The sequence below is a fragment of the Gopherus evgoodei genome, chromosome 12, assembly GCF_007399415.2.
Source record: "Gopherus evgoodei ecotype Sinaloan lineage chromosome 12, rGopEvg1_v1.p, whole genome shotgun sequence".
Lineage (NCBI taxonomy): Eukaryota > Metazoa > Chordata > Testudines > Testudinidae > Gopherus > Gopherus evgoodei.
Window position 1 is genome coordinate 11,085,471 of NC_044333.1, and position 14,113 is coordinate 11,099,583.

The window sequence follows — 14,113 nt, forward strand, 5'->3', positions numbered from 1 at the left end:
TATGCAGAAATGAGTATTGGGTTTAGGTGGCATGCATGTTCCTGAGTACAATAAAGCCCAACCCAAGTGTTAGGAAGTTAGTAATGTAAGTGTAGCAGTCGTCTGTACACTGCCATCTCAATAGATATCATACTGTAAGGATGTCCTGTATAATGAAATTCCACACTGTCCAGAACATGCCTGAGTCAGAAATGCCCCCAAATGGAATTGTGTTTATTTAAGTGCAGTTTAGGTGCTGTGCTGATAAATGGTTAATGCTGCCAAACAAATAAGCATGCAATATGTAATGAAAGGCAGATGCACAGTAATGGAAAGTGATACTTGTTGGAACTTAAATACTTCCTTTGGTTTCCTGTCTCTTATCACATAAAATTTAAGTTTCTCATCCTGAACTTCATAAATTTGTCCCCACCTATCCCTCTGTTCTTATCCTCCTTTATAAGCTGTATGGCTTCCAGTCCTTTCACTTTATTGTTGCTTTCATCTCCTTCCTTCCTTCTATCACCAGCCCCCTATTCCTGGAACAATCTCATTCACTAAGCATGTTGGCCCAGATCCACAAAGGTATTTAGGCTCCTAACATCCATTAATTTCAGTGGAAGCGAGAAGCCTAAATACCTTTGAGAATTTGGGCCCTTCTGCCTCTTTCTTCAAATCTTTCCTTCAAACTCATCTTAACAGTAAATGCTTCCTCTCGTCTACTTCTCATTAGTAACTGCCAGATCCTCCCTCTCCATGTCCTGTGTATTTTTGGCTTATGAGGATTGTAAACCCCTCATGGCAGAGAATGAGTCTAATCTCTGTTCCATAAGGATATGTGTAAAGTTATGTCATTAACTAAAATAGTTTTTAATAATAAATACACTCAGTATTGACAAAGTATTGTTAATGGCATATTCAGTCCCAGTGAGTACACTTATTGTTTCATTAATAATAAATCATGAATGCTGTATCAATGGTAACAGGTACTGTTACAGAAGCACGGCAAATGATCAGTGCATTGATGCAGTCATACGTTGTCCATACATTAGCTAAACATGCATCCCAGATACAGCCGTAACCATGATAACATACAGAAATACACAAGCAATCCTCACTAGCCTTTGCTTCCAAGTAAGAAACCCAAATAACCCACACCAAACAAGTTTGCCTGGACAAGATTATCTATCCCTGACACACTCCCTGGTCAAGTGGAACAATTCACATGCCTTACACATACTAATAGTGAAGTGACTGGGGTTCTAAATGGTGTTCTGTAGTTGTCTAGGGTTAATTAATCTACTGTAGGTGTTACCTAGCATGAAACAATTCCTGTATCTCTCACAAAATAGGGACAATCCTGCCAGTTATATTAACATAATTAGCCAATACTCTGGCAATAGCCCACAGCAGGAGTTCATGTCACCAAAGTCATAAAAATATACTTCACAACTGCTGACCTGTGTACTGGGGTAATTCAGTAAAATCCTTAGGCCCATTTAGTTCTATTCAGTGGGGATGCACCAGTGTAAGTGAGAGCAGAATTGGCCACTTCTGCTTCATACAAAGTCCAAAACCACAAATTGCTGGAAACAGAGCCAAGTACCCACCAGAGGCAAATGGTACTCATTCACATGAATGGGTTGAATAGGTCAGGATATTGATCTGAGAAACAACTGACATGAGTGGATTTGATGGGCCAAAAGTGGACATTTTATCTAAAACTTTCTCAGCTCTGGTGGTTCAGCTCTATGGAAACCCAGATCGGAAACCCTGATGATTCCATTCACTAGCTTTTGTGCTTGCCCTGATATAAGTGACAGCAGAAATTAACAGAATATTACTGGTCACACACTAAATGTAGAGCAAAGTGAAAGCCTAAATAACATGGGAGTAACCAAACCAGAAAAGAATGTTATCTACATGACAGAGATAATGTTGAAGGTCGCAATCACGGTCTGGATACCTCACATTACTATGTAAAGGAATCATTTTTGTGGGCCTCAGCCTTCCAATCTTGTGCACTATCTATAGAGAAGCCCTTCAGAAAATACACTAGTAACTCTGCTTAAACCAGTAATCTCAGCTGCAGGTACTAGTGACATAAGTGACTGAAGGAAGCAACAGCTAACCATGGCTGGTTCAGCAGTGCCCCCAGGTGCAGGGATTTTTTATAGCACAGTGCATGCATATGTTTTTTTGTGTTAAAAAAAAAGTGCTTATTTTACTACCATAATGCAATATGCAACACGTTCGTGGCTCCCCCTGTTCCCTCCAGGAATTACAGCAAGACCAGATTTGCTAAGCACTGCCAGTCATGATGCTGATGACTTGTAGTGGTGATTAGGACTTTGAGATGAGGGAAGTACAGTAATACGATACGTACATGAAAGTTGCTCTTTTGTAAAGGGAAAACAGACAGCATGGAGGCAATGGGCTTAGATAAGTAGAAAGCAAATCAATTAGTTCTGGCACCATGTGTCCCCAATAATGTTAGTAATCTTTCATTTCCTGTGCATGAAAGGGCTGGGTAAAGTCAAACACTCAGTGTATAGTTAGTTCAATGGCTATTATGGTCTCAGACACACAGATTACTTAGAGTGCCCAGGAGAATTTAGGAGAGCTTTGGCACCACTATTTATATCACCATTGAATTCATCTCCATAAATCTGCGAAGGGCTGCTCTAGTAGTTCCTACAAAACATCATCTCGGTTTGGTTCTTTAAGAACCCAAGGCTTTGGTCCAGCAGCTTCCTGCCTCCTAACCCTAATGTGCAGACAAGTTTATCGGGATTAGTTCCAGGTTTCTCATCTGATGCATGATGTTTTCTGTTTATTATTTTAGGTTCACAAATCAGACTTTAGAAAGGCCGAATAGGTCAAAGACACCATCTCTTTGAAAGGGAAGGATACATGTTGGAGAGGGGGTAAAATTGTTTAAAATTCTCTCCATCTGACACTCCAGGGAAAGACAGTTTTCTCATTGGTTTCACATTGTGCTTCTCACAAAGATGATTGTAAAGGTTATGCGTCAATAAGCTTCATTTGCAGCAGAAACCAAGGACTTTGTTGTATCTTTTAGCGAAATTCAGATTCTCAAAATCATTCACATGTCCAGGTTTTGCATATTTACTTATCAGTAAACTCATATAATGACCTAATCACATGATCTCCTCACAGTGTTGATGTAAATTATACACTTACAGTTATAACTTACAGTTGTAGAACAGCCAACAGAGTGAAGCACATGGCAATAAAGAGGAAAAGTGACAACTTGAAGGACGAAATTCACCTCAGGGACTCCACTCAGTCTTTTGGCCTTGTCATTCCCACTTAACAATTTTGTCTTAGGGAGGATTTATAGGAATATGACTTGCCCTAATAGACTGGCTGTCCTCGTTTTAGGGATTTCCTCTGAAGGTGATCTAGAGTAGTTATTGTCTCTATATAACACTCAAATAATCTGTAGGAAAAAAGTTTACCCTGAACCTCTTCTTCTTTCTGACCTCGGTCAGAATCTGAAAGCGGGCCTTCCTCCCACGAAGAATATTGGAATTTATGCTATTTGTGGGAAATAGATTTCACTTTGCACCTCCTAGAATACCTCCTAAATCAAACTCTTCAGAAGATGAAGGGAATTGAAGGGAGAGGGAGGCTTTTTTCTCTTTTTAGTGCCCTGTCTTTTCTTTGTCACCAGGGCCTTATTGGACTTACTCTTTTTTCCATCCATCTCAAAAACTGATGATAGGGAGGAAGGAGACAGATCCTAAGCACGTCTGTGATTTTTGTTGGGGGCAATTAGTGGGGTCTGAACATCTGTGAGACTTCTTTTTCATATGCCTCCTTTGATTCCCTCCTCAGATGGGAGAGAAGTTCCAGACTGAGAGCCCCCTGGAGAGGGGAGAACCTTGTAGTTACCCTTTTGAGCAGGTGTCATGCCCTGAGAAAGAGGGGTTTCAGGCCGTAGGGAGGAGCTGGCCTGGGCTCCCAAGACTGGAGGGAGCTAGGATTCCATGCTTTGTTCAAGGGAGATTCCTGGACATGGCTCATCCACCTATTCATTATGTATTTATATATATTGAGTTGTATCTTAAGAGCACTCTATATTTTTAAGTACATTTGGAACAAAAGAAATCCAAGCAGTGGTGCAGGCTCATTAATAGTTGGAGCTGGTAAAATTGTTAATGATATTGAAATAATTATTTCTATTCTGTATTTAGAAGGAAGAAAGATGATGTACACATTTCACATGAGAATGATGAAACACCTTCCAATCCATTAGTAACCAAAGAAGGTGTTACACAACACCTAAGGATAGACATTTTAAAATCAGCAGGTCAGGATGACTTGCATTCAACAGTTATAAAGAGGTCTCTGGCCCACAGATGTTAACTATCAGAGTGAAACAAGGAATCTGTGAACACTGCTTGGGGACCTTGTTAGTGAGTGTCTCCTCCTACATACAGACCAGAAACAACGAGCTGCTTGCTGGCATCAGGGGTTTGTGCCAACACCACATCCCACAAGGGGAAGAACAGTTTCTCACCCAGATTCATTCACTTATTCAGTTTCTCACCCAGATCATATTCTCCTCTTTCATTTCTCTTAGTTAAATGGTGTTAGTGGATGGGGCTCTGTACATTCTGGATGCTGAGACTTGGTGAACTCACATCAATGGTGACTGCAGTGAATTTTCAGCCTTATTTTAGCTTCTTACCTTGTCCAGTTGACCTGAATATCTCCCAATGGCTTTTTGGGCTTCCAGGTTCTTTTCAAGTCCTTGGATCAGCTTGTGTTTCAAGCTTTCACTCTGGGCTCCAGGACAACCTGTAAATTAAATGTCACTTCTTGGTAGCAACACAACAGGCCAATGGAGATTTGCTAATGGAGCATTTAGGGTCGGGCACTTCAACCTGCCCAGGAAGTTCAAAATGATCACAGCTGGCTGGAAACCACACCAGGGAGACACCATATTAAATCTATTCCAGGTACTATGTCACCCTCTCATCCTAGATACTCCCCTGAGCTACCCAAAACAAATCTCCAACCTTGAGTTTCAGACTCGTCTACAGCCAGTGCTGGATAGAATGAGTCGGTCACCTCCTCAGCCAAGCTGGTATCAGCAGAACCATCCAGGAGCCTCTGCAGCAGGTTGATCTGTCCTCTGGCGAGCGGGCTGCAATCCACCACCCTGTGGGAAAGAAATTACTGGGTGAGGCTGGCGCCTTTCGCACAAAGGATTTCAATGCACAGCTCCAGAGACATTAAGTAAAGTTTAACCTTGAAAAGGCCTTTCTTGTGAGCCTCCCACTAAGATCTCAGACCCTTTGGTGACTGCCCTGGACAGCTTCTCCATCTCCTCGACCTGCTCCCTTAGGGGGTTTGGTGGCTTATTTCTCTGCAAAAGAGAAAAAGATCAATTGAGTCTCCATGGACGATCACCCCCATAGTGTCAGTTCCAAATATTTCTGCTCAGATTGTGCCAGGCCAAAGCAAAATTGTACCCCAGGAAGTGAATGAGTTACCAGTGCATGGGAATGGAAGGCTTGAGTAGGCAACAGGGATGTGACAATCACCCCCTCCCCCAACTCCCCTTTTCCTCCTGTGAGAGAAGGGGTCTGGGAGAGAAGGGAAGGAAATAGCTGTGTTAGGGGCACTTTCCTGCCCCTGGCCACCTTCCTGCCCCTGCCTGTCCAAACACTGCTGGCAGGCAGGGACGGTGGCAAAAGCAACAGCCTCTCATCTCAACTGGCACTGAACTAAAGGAGAAAAAGCCCTCTCCTGCTTGCAGATCCAGAAGTTGGGGCAGCAGCAACTTCCTTTTTGGCAAGAATAGCAACCTCTCTCCTCTCCACCCAAGATAGCAGCTGGGCTCCCTCCTGCCTCAGTCCCCCAGTAAACAGACAGGTTCGGTATCAGGGGTCCCTCCCTCCCCAAGTCTTGGGAAGAATCAGGGTACCATCCCCCACCAGAAGTGGAGGCATGAGGGCTCCCTTTCCCCCAGCAATGACATCATCACATAGGCATTTCACTCTCTGGGATGGGGTCTAATATGGGCCTTTTGGGTCTAGTACTTGATCCAGGCCTGCCTAGAAGTGAGGGAAGCTCAAGAGCATGCTGGCTGATTTTAGATGTGTTTGAGGGGGTTAGTGAATTGGCCACTCAGCTGATTGGATCCCAGCTGTACTTATCCTTGCATCAATGCCCAGATGGAGAATGTCTGCCTGGAGAATCGGGATCCTGGCCACACTGTCCTTTCACGACATACTGGGCCTCAGCGAGGAGGTGGAAACACTGTGAGAAGAAAAGTGTTAGATATGAAACCAAAAGATAAAGCAGGAACCTGCTCCAGAATCACCAGCAGCTGAAATCTCACTCCCTGAGCTATAAAGCAGATTATGTTCATGCATTCTTGAGTGATAACTCTGATACTGCGCTTCTATCCATTCAATCTGTCTCTCGCTCTACAGCTTTTCTAGTCCATCCTCTATGGATTATCACACTCTGAGCCCAGGTCTGTGCTATGAACACTTTCGATCTACTTTTCAGGAAGTGGGTGCAGACCTTTCCTGTAAAGAGCAACCTCCTTGAAGTTGCTGTGCTCAGCAATGCTGCCTCCCTTCTTGGGGATGGTTCTATGGAATTATTTTGGTTTCAATGGGAAAGAAAATGAATAGATTTTCCAATCTCTCTCTCCTGTCTGCCGCACCTGCAACCCTGGACATAGGGTTTATCATCAGCTATGGAAGATAGTGTTTGAGGTAGCCTCTTATAAAAACTTCAAGATAAAGAACTACGTTAAAATGGAGTTAAGGTTGAGAAGGCAGTATCAGTAGTTTAAGAGTAAAAACATTGCAGGGCTATTATAATTATCCCAAACCAGGAAATTTAGAGTTACAGTTACACTTAAAAGAAATCCGTTCATGTTAAGTCATGGAAATGCACAGTTGTGGTGTCCAGACAACCTTAACTCTGCTCTTTATTGACACCATTGTCATAAACAGATAGTTAAGGGTTAATGTCTCTTTTACCTGTAAAGGGTTAACAAACAGGGAACCAAACACCTGACCAGGGGACCTATCAGGAGACAAGATACTTTCAAATCTCGGTGGAGGGAAGCCTTTGTTTGTGTTTTTTGGGTTTGGCTTTGTTCTCTCTGGGCTCTGAGAGTGACCACACGTACCTACAGGCTCTCTAATCTTCTATTCCAATTTTGGAAGTCTTTATTTGCAAATGTGTATTTGGCTGAAAGTAATTTAAATTGTATTTCTGCTGGAGGAGGCTGTTTCTCCAATTTCTAGAAGCTGGCAGACCCTGTAATATTCTATCTTGAATTTACAGTGATTTTCTTTATTCTTTTTTCTCTTTTATTAAAAGTTTTGCTTTTAAGACCTGTCTGATTTTTCCCCTTGTTGAGGCTCAAGGGAATTGAGTCTGTACTTAACAGGGAAGGAGAATGGAGGGGGACAGAAAGAGGGGGGAACCCACCAGATTTCTCTGTGTTGTGATTCAAGGAGTTTGAATCACGGTGATCTCCTCGTGTACCCAGGGCAGGAAAGATCTGGGAGGAAGAAAGGAGAAGGGGGAATCCCTTTGTTTAGATTCATGGAACTTGAATCTGTATATCTCTCCAGGAGCCCAGGGAGGGAACACCTGGAGGGGAGGAGAAGGGGAGGGAAATGGTTTATTCCCCTTTGTTGTGAGACTCAAGGAATTTGGGTCTTGGGGGTCCCCAGGGAAGGTTTTTGGGGGAGACCAGAGTTTATCAGGCACTCTACTCTAAATCCTGATTGGTGGCAGCACTATAGGATCTAAGCTGATAATTAAGCTTAGGGGAATTCATGCTAGTACCCATATTTTGGACACTAAGGTTCAGAATTGGGAATTATACTATGACAACCATGCAATGTAATACAACTATGATGAAGGCAGTTAAGTGTTTACACTCCCAGATTAGATTAAACTGATTTTTAAAGGTAGGAATTTTTTCCCTCATGGTGCTGTTGGGCAGAGATAAGATCATTTACCTCATCAGCTCCAGAGTCACAATGTCTCTGTGCTTTAAGGGCTCCTCCAACTCTTCTGTTGAGATCAGTTTCCCTGGCAGTGCTGCCTTGATACGCTGTGGAGCTGGCAGCAGTGTCCTGGGGAATCTTTCAAGCACTGATACCCAAACCAACTATGGGGCCGTGGAACCTTCACAAATCCAGAGTCTCCCTCATGCCACTGACTCATTACAACCAGTAGAATTAGTGCCTGCAAATTAGCTGTAGCGGAAGGGTGTTGATTGGCTGAGCAACCTTTGTTATCACAATGGCCCTATTTAAGAAAGATTCAGAACTGTTGATTGGACCCTGCCTGTAGTCTGTATACAATCATAATTGGACAAAGCAATCATTAATATCTTAACTGGTTTGCAACATAATTTCTGCAAATATGGCCTACGCACAAATGTCAATTAATTTTAACTGTGTAGAAAATTTGAAGAATCTGTCTTATTCCTGGCTCACTCTGGGTCATTATAACAGTGGCTACTGAGCTGCTCACCAACACATGCCTATGCCCCATGGCCTCATCTGCCCTCCGGCCCTGCCAGTGTAACATCAACATCATCCTCCCCCATCAACTCTCTTAGTCTTTGCAAACTCTCACCCCTCTCCTCACATGAAGGAGAGACTTGAACTAGGCACGATGCTGGCAGACTGCCCTGCAAATTGAGGCACCTCCTCGGTCCTGACCTGCAGTTCCCAAGCCCCAGTTCTCTCTTGGGAAGAGACTGATGTCTGTGTGATGATTCCGTGACAGGCACCAATGGAGACAAAGGTCACTAGTGGCCACAGAATAGCAAACTGAAGCCAACCACTAATTTAGGGTTCCACTCTGCATTGGGCTGCCTGTGAGTCATGCTGTTTGCTTTGAGAAGCCTAGCGTTCAACCAGAAATGTCTCCTCTGCTACTTGGAGCCCCCCTTTATCTGTTCCATTGTCCTCTGTTGTAGCTGGGTCCTTTCCTGAAGGAATTTCTATATTGTCTGGCAGGAAAGGACTACCCAGGATCTCTAGTATGGCTTATGGGAAACTAAGATCTTTCTTGATTTTTTTGACCAATCTTATCCATGGGTATGCCAAATAACATGAGAATGCTTGTATCCTTTACTAGAGCGGACAGGGCTACATCAGCCTTTGGAAAGGAGATCAGCATCTGGCCAAATAATTAAAAGAAAATACTATACACTCTTTCTCATTAAAGGTGATGGATTCTTCTCCTTTATATATTCCATGCACAAATTTACTTGGGTTTGTAGAACTGAATCTGAGCATCAGCATTAGAGAGCAAACTTGAAACTAATTTTAGATTTCAGAGAGAAGTGGTAAACACATTCTGCTTTCTTTTTTGTGTCTATATAAAATACCCTCCCAATTTCAGTTCCCCAATCCCATCAGTTGTTTTTGGAGTTGCAGTTTCTTTTTTTATTTTCTTTTTCCTTCAGTCTCAGGATATGACTACACAGCAAAAGCTAGCCTACCTTCTCTTGAATACACCTGGCATGGGTAACAATAGAAATGAAGAAAGCACAGCACAGGCTAGGAAGGGGACTACATCTGTGCCAGGCTGTTACAACCTGCGTTGAAGCTTGCATTGCCTTCAATGCTATTGTTACCCATACTAGCTGGAGTCAAGGTAGCTTGAGTAGATTAGCCTGTGTACGTACAATCTTTGTCCACTTGCTATTCAGATCAGCTGAAGTTACATTAAAGTGTATTCCATAGCAGAACATTTTCAGGAGAATTAAAAGACATCCCTCTTTTGCATTTTAGAGAGCCAAAACCAAACCCTTGTCACACCATTGTAAACTCACTGAAGTCACTAGGTCAAATTCAGATCTCTATTATGCCAATGTATATCTAGAGTAACTCCCCTGAAGCCAGGTTAAGAGAGATCAAAATCTGGTCCAGTGGGTTGCACTAGAGTGAAAAACAAAAAAGGCAGAATTTGGAAGTTTCTTTAAGTCAGGCAGGTACTCAAGGCAAGGTATAATCATTTGTCTTGTTTTTGATTACTCAAAATATATTATTCCTACTTATACTGAATGTGTCAGTGTTTTGTTTTATTTTTTAAATTTTTGCGTGTGTGTGCTTTTTATAAAATAATCCTCACATACAAAACACTGACGTGCTCATGTGGACTACTTTACTTTAGCTTGTTAAAAGTTTCTTATAAAAACAGTAATTTTAATTGAAGTAGTAAGCTTCTTAAGCATGGGTAAGTAAATATGGGTCCTGATTTTCCTTTCTCATGGTGTAAATGAGAAGTAAATGGAAATAAATGGAATTACATCCGTATATAACTGGCACAAATGAGAGCAGTCAGACGAATATGGTGGGGGGGGGTTGTTTTTTTTTGCTTTGTATGCATGCAGTCTTCCTACGTACTATAATAGAAAGTCTGAACTCAGCTTCACCCAGTTCTGAACAATAGGATGTGAACTCACATGCTGTATCAGCCTTCAGATCATTGGTTAGGGAGCACTTGATAAGGTTCACAATGTCTGCTTACAGAGTTAAAAGCACAGTGCAGGGAACAGAGATTGTTGGCATCAGAGAAAAAACAAGTCTCCAATCAAGATTAATAGAACAGAAGAAAACAGCCATCTGACATGGGACAGTGAGAGGTCAGTGGTCTGCACAATACTGAGCTTGTCATTTGCTATTGGGATCCCTGGGAATTCCATTGTCATCTGGACTATTTGTGGGAAAGTGAAGCAAAGATCTCCTACAGTCATGCTGATTCTAAATCTGGCAATTTCAGACATCCTGGTGCTGGTTACTTTACCAGTCTGGATTTACTCCTTTGCTAACACCTGGCTCTTTGGAGTCACCTTCTGCAAATCACTGGTTTTTGTTGTTTACTGCAATATGTATGCCAGCGTGTTTCTAATTACAACACTGAGCCTGGAGAGGTTCATGGCTGTGTTTTACCCATTCATGATTCAAAGGTGGAAAAATAAAGCTGTGATTCTCAAAGCTGTCTTTCTCCTTTGGCTCCTGTCTATTCCTCTTGGAGCTTCCATAATCCCATTTCAAGAAATTGAAGAAACCAAGTTTGGTCAGCAGTGCACATGTCGCAACTACACTTCTGATCAGCAGAAGATATTGTTCCTTTTGTTGGAGACTATTGTAGGTTTTGTGATTCCTTTTGTTATCATCTCTACTTGTTATGTATGTGTTGGAAGAAGAATAAACACAATGACTTACTCATCTAGGCAGCGGTCAGCGAGACTGATTGCCAGCGTGATTGTGGCTTTTGTTGTTTGTTGGTTACCACATCATATGTTTAATGTAATAGAAATTGTTTCAACACAGATAGTGGACTCTAACCAGAAGATGTCTTTGGCATTGGATGAGGTCTCAGAAATGGGGGTATACATCTCTGGATCACTGGCATTTATTAGCAGTTGCATTAACCCTCTGCTTTATGCATTTGCTGCTCGGAACTTTCAAAGTCACCTGAGATTTGCAAAGATGTTCAAACTCTTTGAAACAATGACTTAAACTGTAAGAGAGGAAACCCAGGAAGAAATTTCTGTATAAATGACACTTCAATAAACACAGAGATTCTCTAACAAAAGACATGTATGAAATGAGTGATGACTAGAGTACTGAATATTCAATCCTTACGCCTTACACTGTTAATTTTGCCTCATTAAACAAAACCATTCATTCATTCAGGGTCACCCATTCTAATCCAGTGCAAACTGGTGGCAACTGGTAGTCAATACCATCTGAAGACTGTTCTATGAGTAATATAAAATGAGCTGGCAGTCTTGGCCAAGTCCATAGGCTCGTGTCCACATCACAAAACTATTACCATTACTGCTCCATCCCAGGTTTCAGGGATGACGATCTGGTTTCTTTTAAGAGTATTGGGTTTGGGATAGAGGGCATGTTGGATGGGGTCACAGTTACCAGCTGCCTTGAAGTTGAGATAATAATATCAGTTCAAAAGTCTGTGAATTTGCTATACAAAGTGATATTAATGGTAAGGCCAAATGCCATGCAAGAAGCTGCCATGAATTCTGCAAATGGCAATTCTACACAGCCACTTCAGATAGGGTCAAATTCCAATCGGATTGCATGGAAATGACACCACTGAAACAATGGAAGTTATTCCAGATTTACACCACTGTAACTGAACACAATTTTGATTAACATCTTAACTGAACTCAAGTTTGTTTTCAGGAAGACGTCAAAAGATTAAGAAGAAAGGTGAAAAAGGAAAGCAGAAAAAGAAAAGGAAAAGGAAAAACACATTACTCAAGGGAATGTCATTAGGATTTTGGAAATGAAAGGGGAAGGAGATGAGACTTGGGCTAGTCTCTGCTGGTTCTTAAATTTGTCTTCACAGCAACAGATGGGTTGGATTATATTTTGTATTTACAAGGTGAAGTGGTGGATTTGACCATACTTCTGAACCCGAGGCGAAAGCCCAGATGTGTGCCAAAACCCCAGACTGAAGATATAAAAAAACATAATACCAGAAGCTTTAGGCAATTCGGGATTTATTTAGCATAATGGCATTAGAAGAGCTGGTTGGAAAGTGCTTCCCCCACCCCCTTAATGGAAAATTGTCAAAAACAGAAAAAATAATTTTCAAAAAATTTTCAGCAGAAATTTTTGTTGAAAATATGACTTGTTAACTAGATTTGGCAAAAAAGTTAAAGATGTTGCAAAAAAAATTAGTTGAAACCCCTATTTTCCATCAAAAAAGTTCAGTAGAAAGTTTTCAACCAAACATAAACATTAGTCAGTAGTTAAAAGTTTGAAAGCAGAAGCTTAACTTTAGGCCGCTTATATATAACAGGGGTGGGCAAACTATGGCCTGGGGGCCGCATCCAGCTCTCCAGATGTTTTAATCCCACCCTCGAGCTCCTGCCGGGGAATGGGGTTGGGAGCTTGCCCTGCACCATGCAACTCCTGGAAGCAGCGGCACGTCCCCCCTCTGGCTTCTATGCGTAGGGGCAGCCAGGGGACTCTCCCCACTGCCCCCACCCCAAGCGATGGGCTAGCACACACTGCCTGGCTGCGACTCCACGTAGGAGCTGGAGGGAGGACATGCTATTGGTTCTGGGAGCTACTTGAGATCAGCGTCACTCGGAGCCTGCACCCGACCCCCTCCCACGCCACAACCCCCTCCCCCAGCACTGATCCCCCTCTTGCCCTCCAAACCCCTCAGTCCCAGCCTGGAGCACCCTCCTGCACCCTCAACCCCTCATCTCCAGCTCCACCCCGGAGCCCACACCCCCTTCTGCACCCCAACCCCCAATTTTGTGAGCATTCATGGCCCACCATACAATTTCCATACCCAGATGTGGCCCTTGGGCCAAAAAGTTTGCCCACTCCTGCTATATATAGGTAGCTTGATTTTCAGACCCATTGAGCACCCACAAATCATATTCAAGTCAGTAGAGAGTTGTAGGTATCAGCATCTTTGAAAGTCAGGCCATATTTATTTAGGATCCTTATTTTAGACATTTTCTATGCTAATTACCTGTAGCAATGAAATATTACATGAAATAGGAATGAGTCAAACGCAAGGGTAAAATGAGTGACATTCCTCCTAATAAGGAAAAGTTGAGGTGACAGTGTATTTATATAGATTGGACAAGACATACTGGGTCTGATTTTGTCCTCAACTACAGTTGGTGGAATTTAGGAGAAAAATGAGACTTTCAGTATTACCAGCATCCAGGCTGACTCATGAAAGGTCTGATCTGGCTGCCTCTGAAGTCAGTGAAACTCCCCAGATGCTCATTAACTTCAGCAGGAGCTGGATCAGGCCATAAGAAAAAAGTAAAACTCAGAAAAATAGATGTACTCAGTATCAATTGCCCTGTCCTCTTGAGAACTTTTGAGCTCCTAAAGAAGATGCTACACTAAATATCCACATAGCCAAGAGGGAAAGCAGACTAGCTTATTAAAGCCAACAAATAGAGTTTATAAAAAAGCCATATACTGTACACCTGATCTTTTGCACTGTGTATAAGTACACCATATGAAAATTGCATGACCACAAAAGGAACTAAGCCCCAAATATGTTTGTGCAGCATTTGAAATAGTTTAATGGCAATTGTACC

General features: G+C 42.3%; 1 protein-coding gene across 1 annotated transcript; it reads left to right on the top strand.

The window, feature by feature from the left end:
* The first annotated feature begins 10,760 nt into the window (after positions 1 to 10,760).
* LOC115660495 (leukotriene B4 receptor 1-like) lies at positions 10,761 to 11,531 on the top strand. The gene has a single exon (XM_030581966.1). It carries the CDS (start codon positions 10,761 to 10,763, stop codon positions 11,529 to 11,531), a length of 771 nt encoding a protein of 256 aa, XP_030437826.1.
* The last annotated feature ends 2,582 nt before the right edge of the window (positions 11,532 to 14,113 follow it).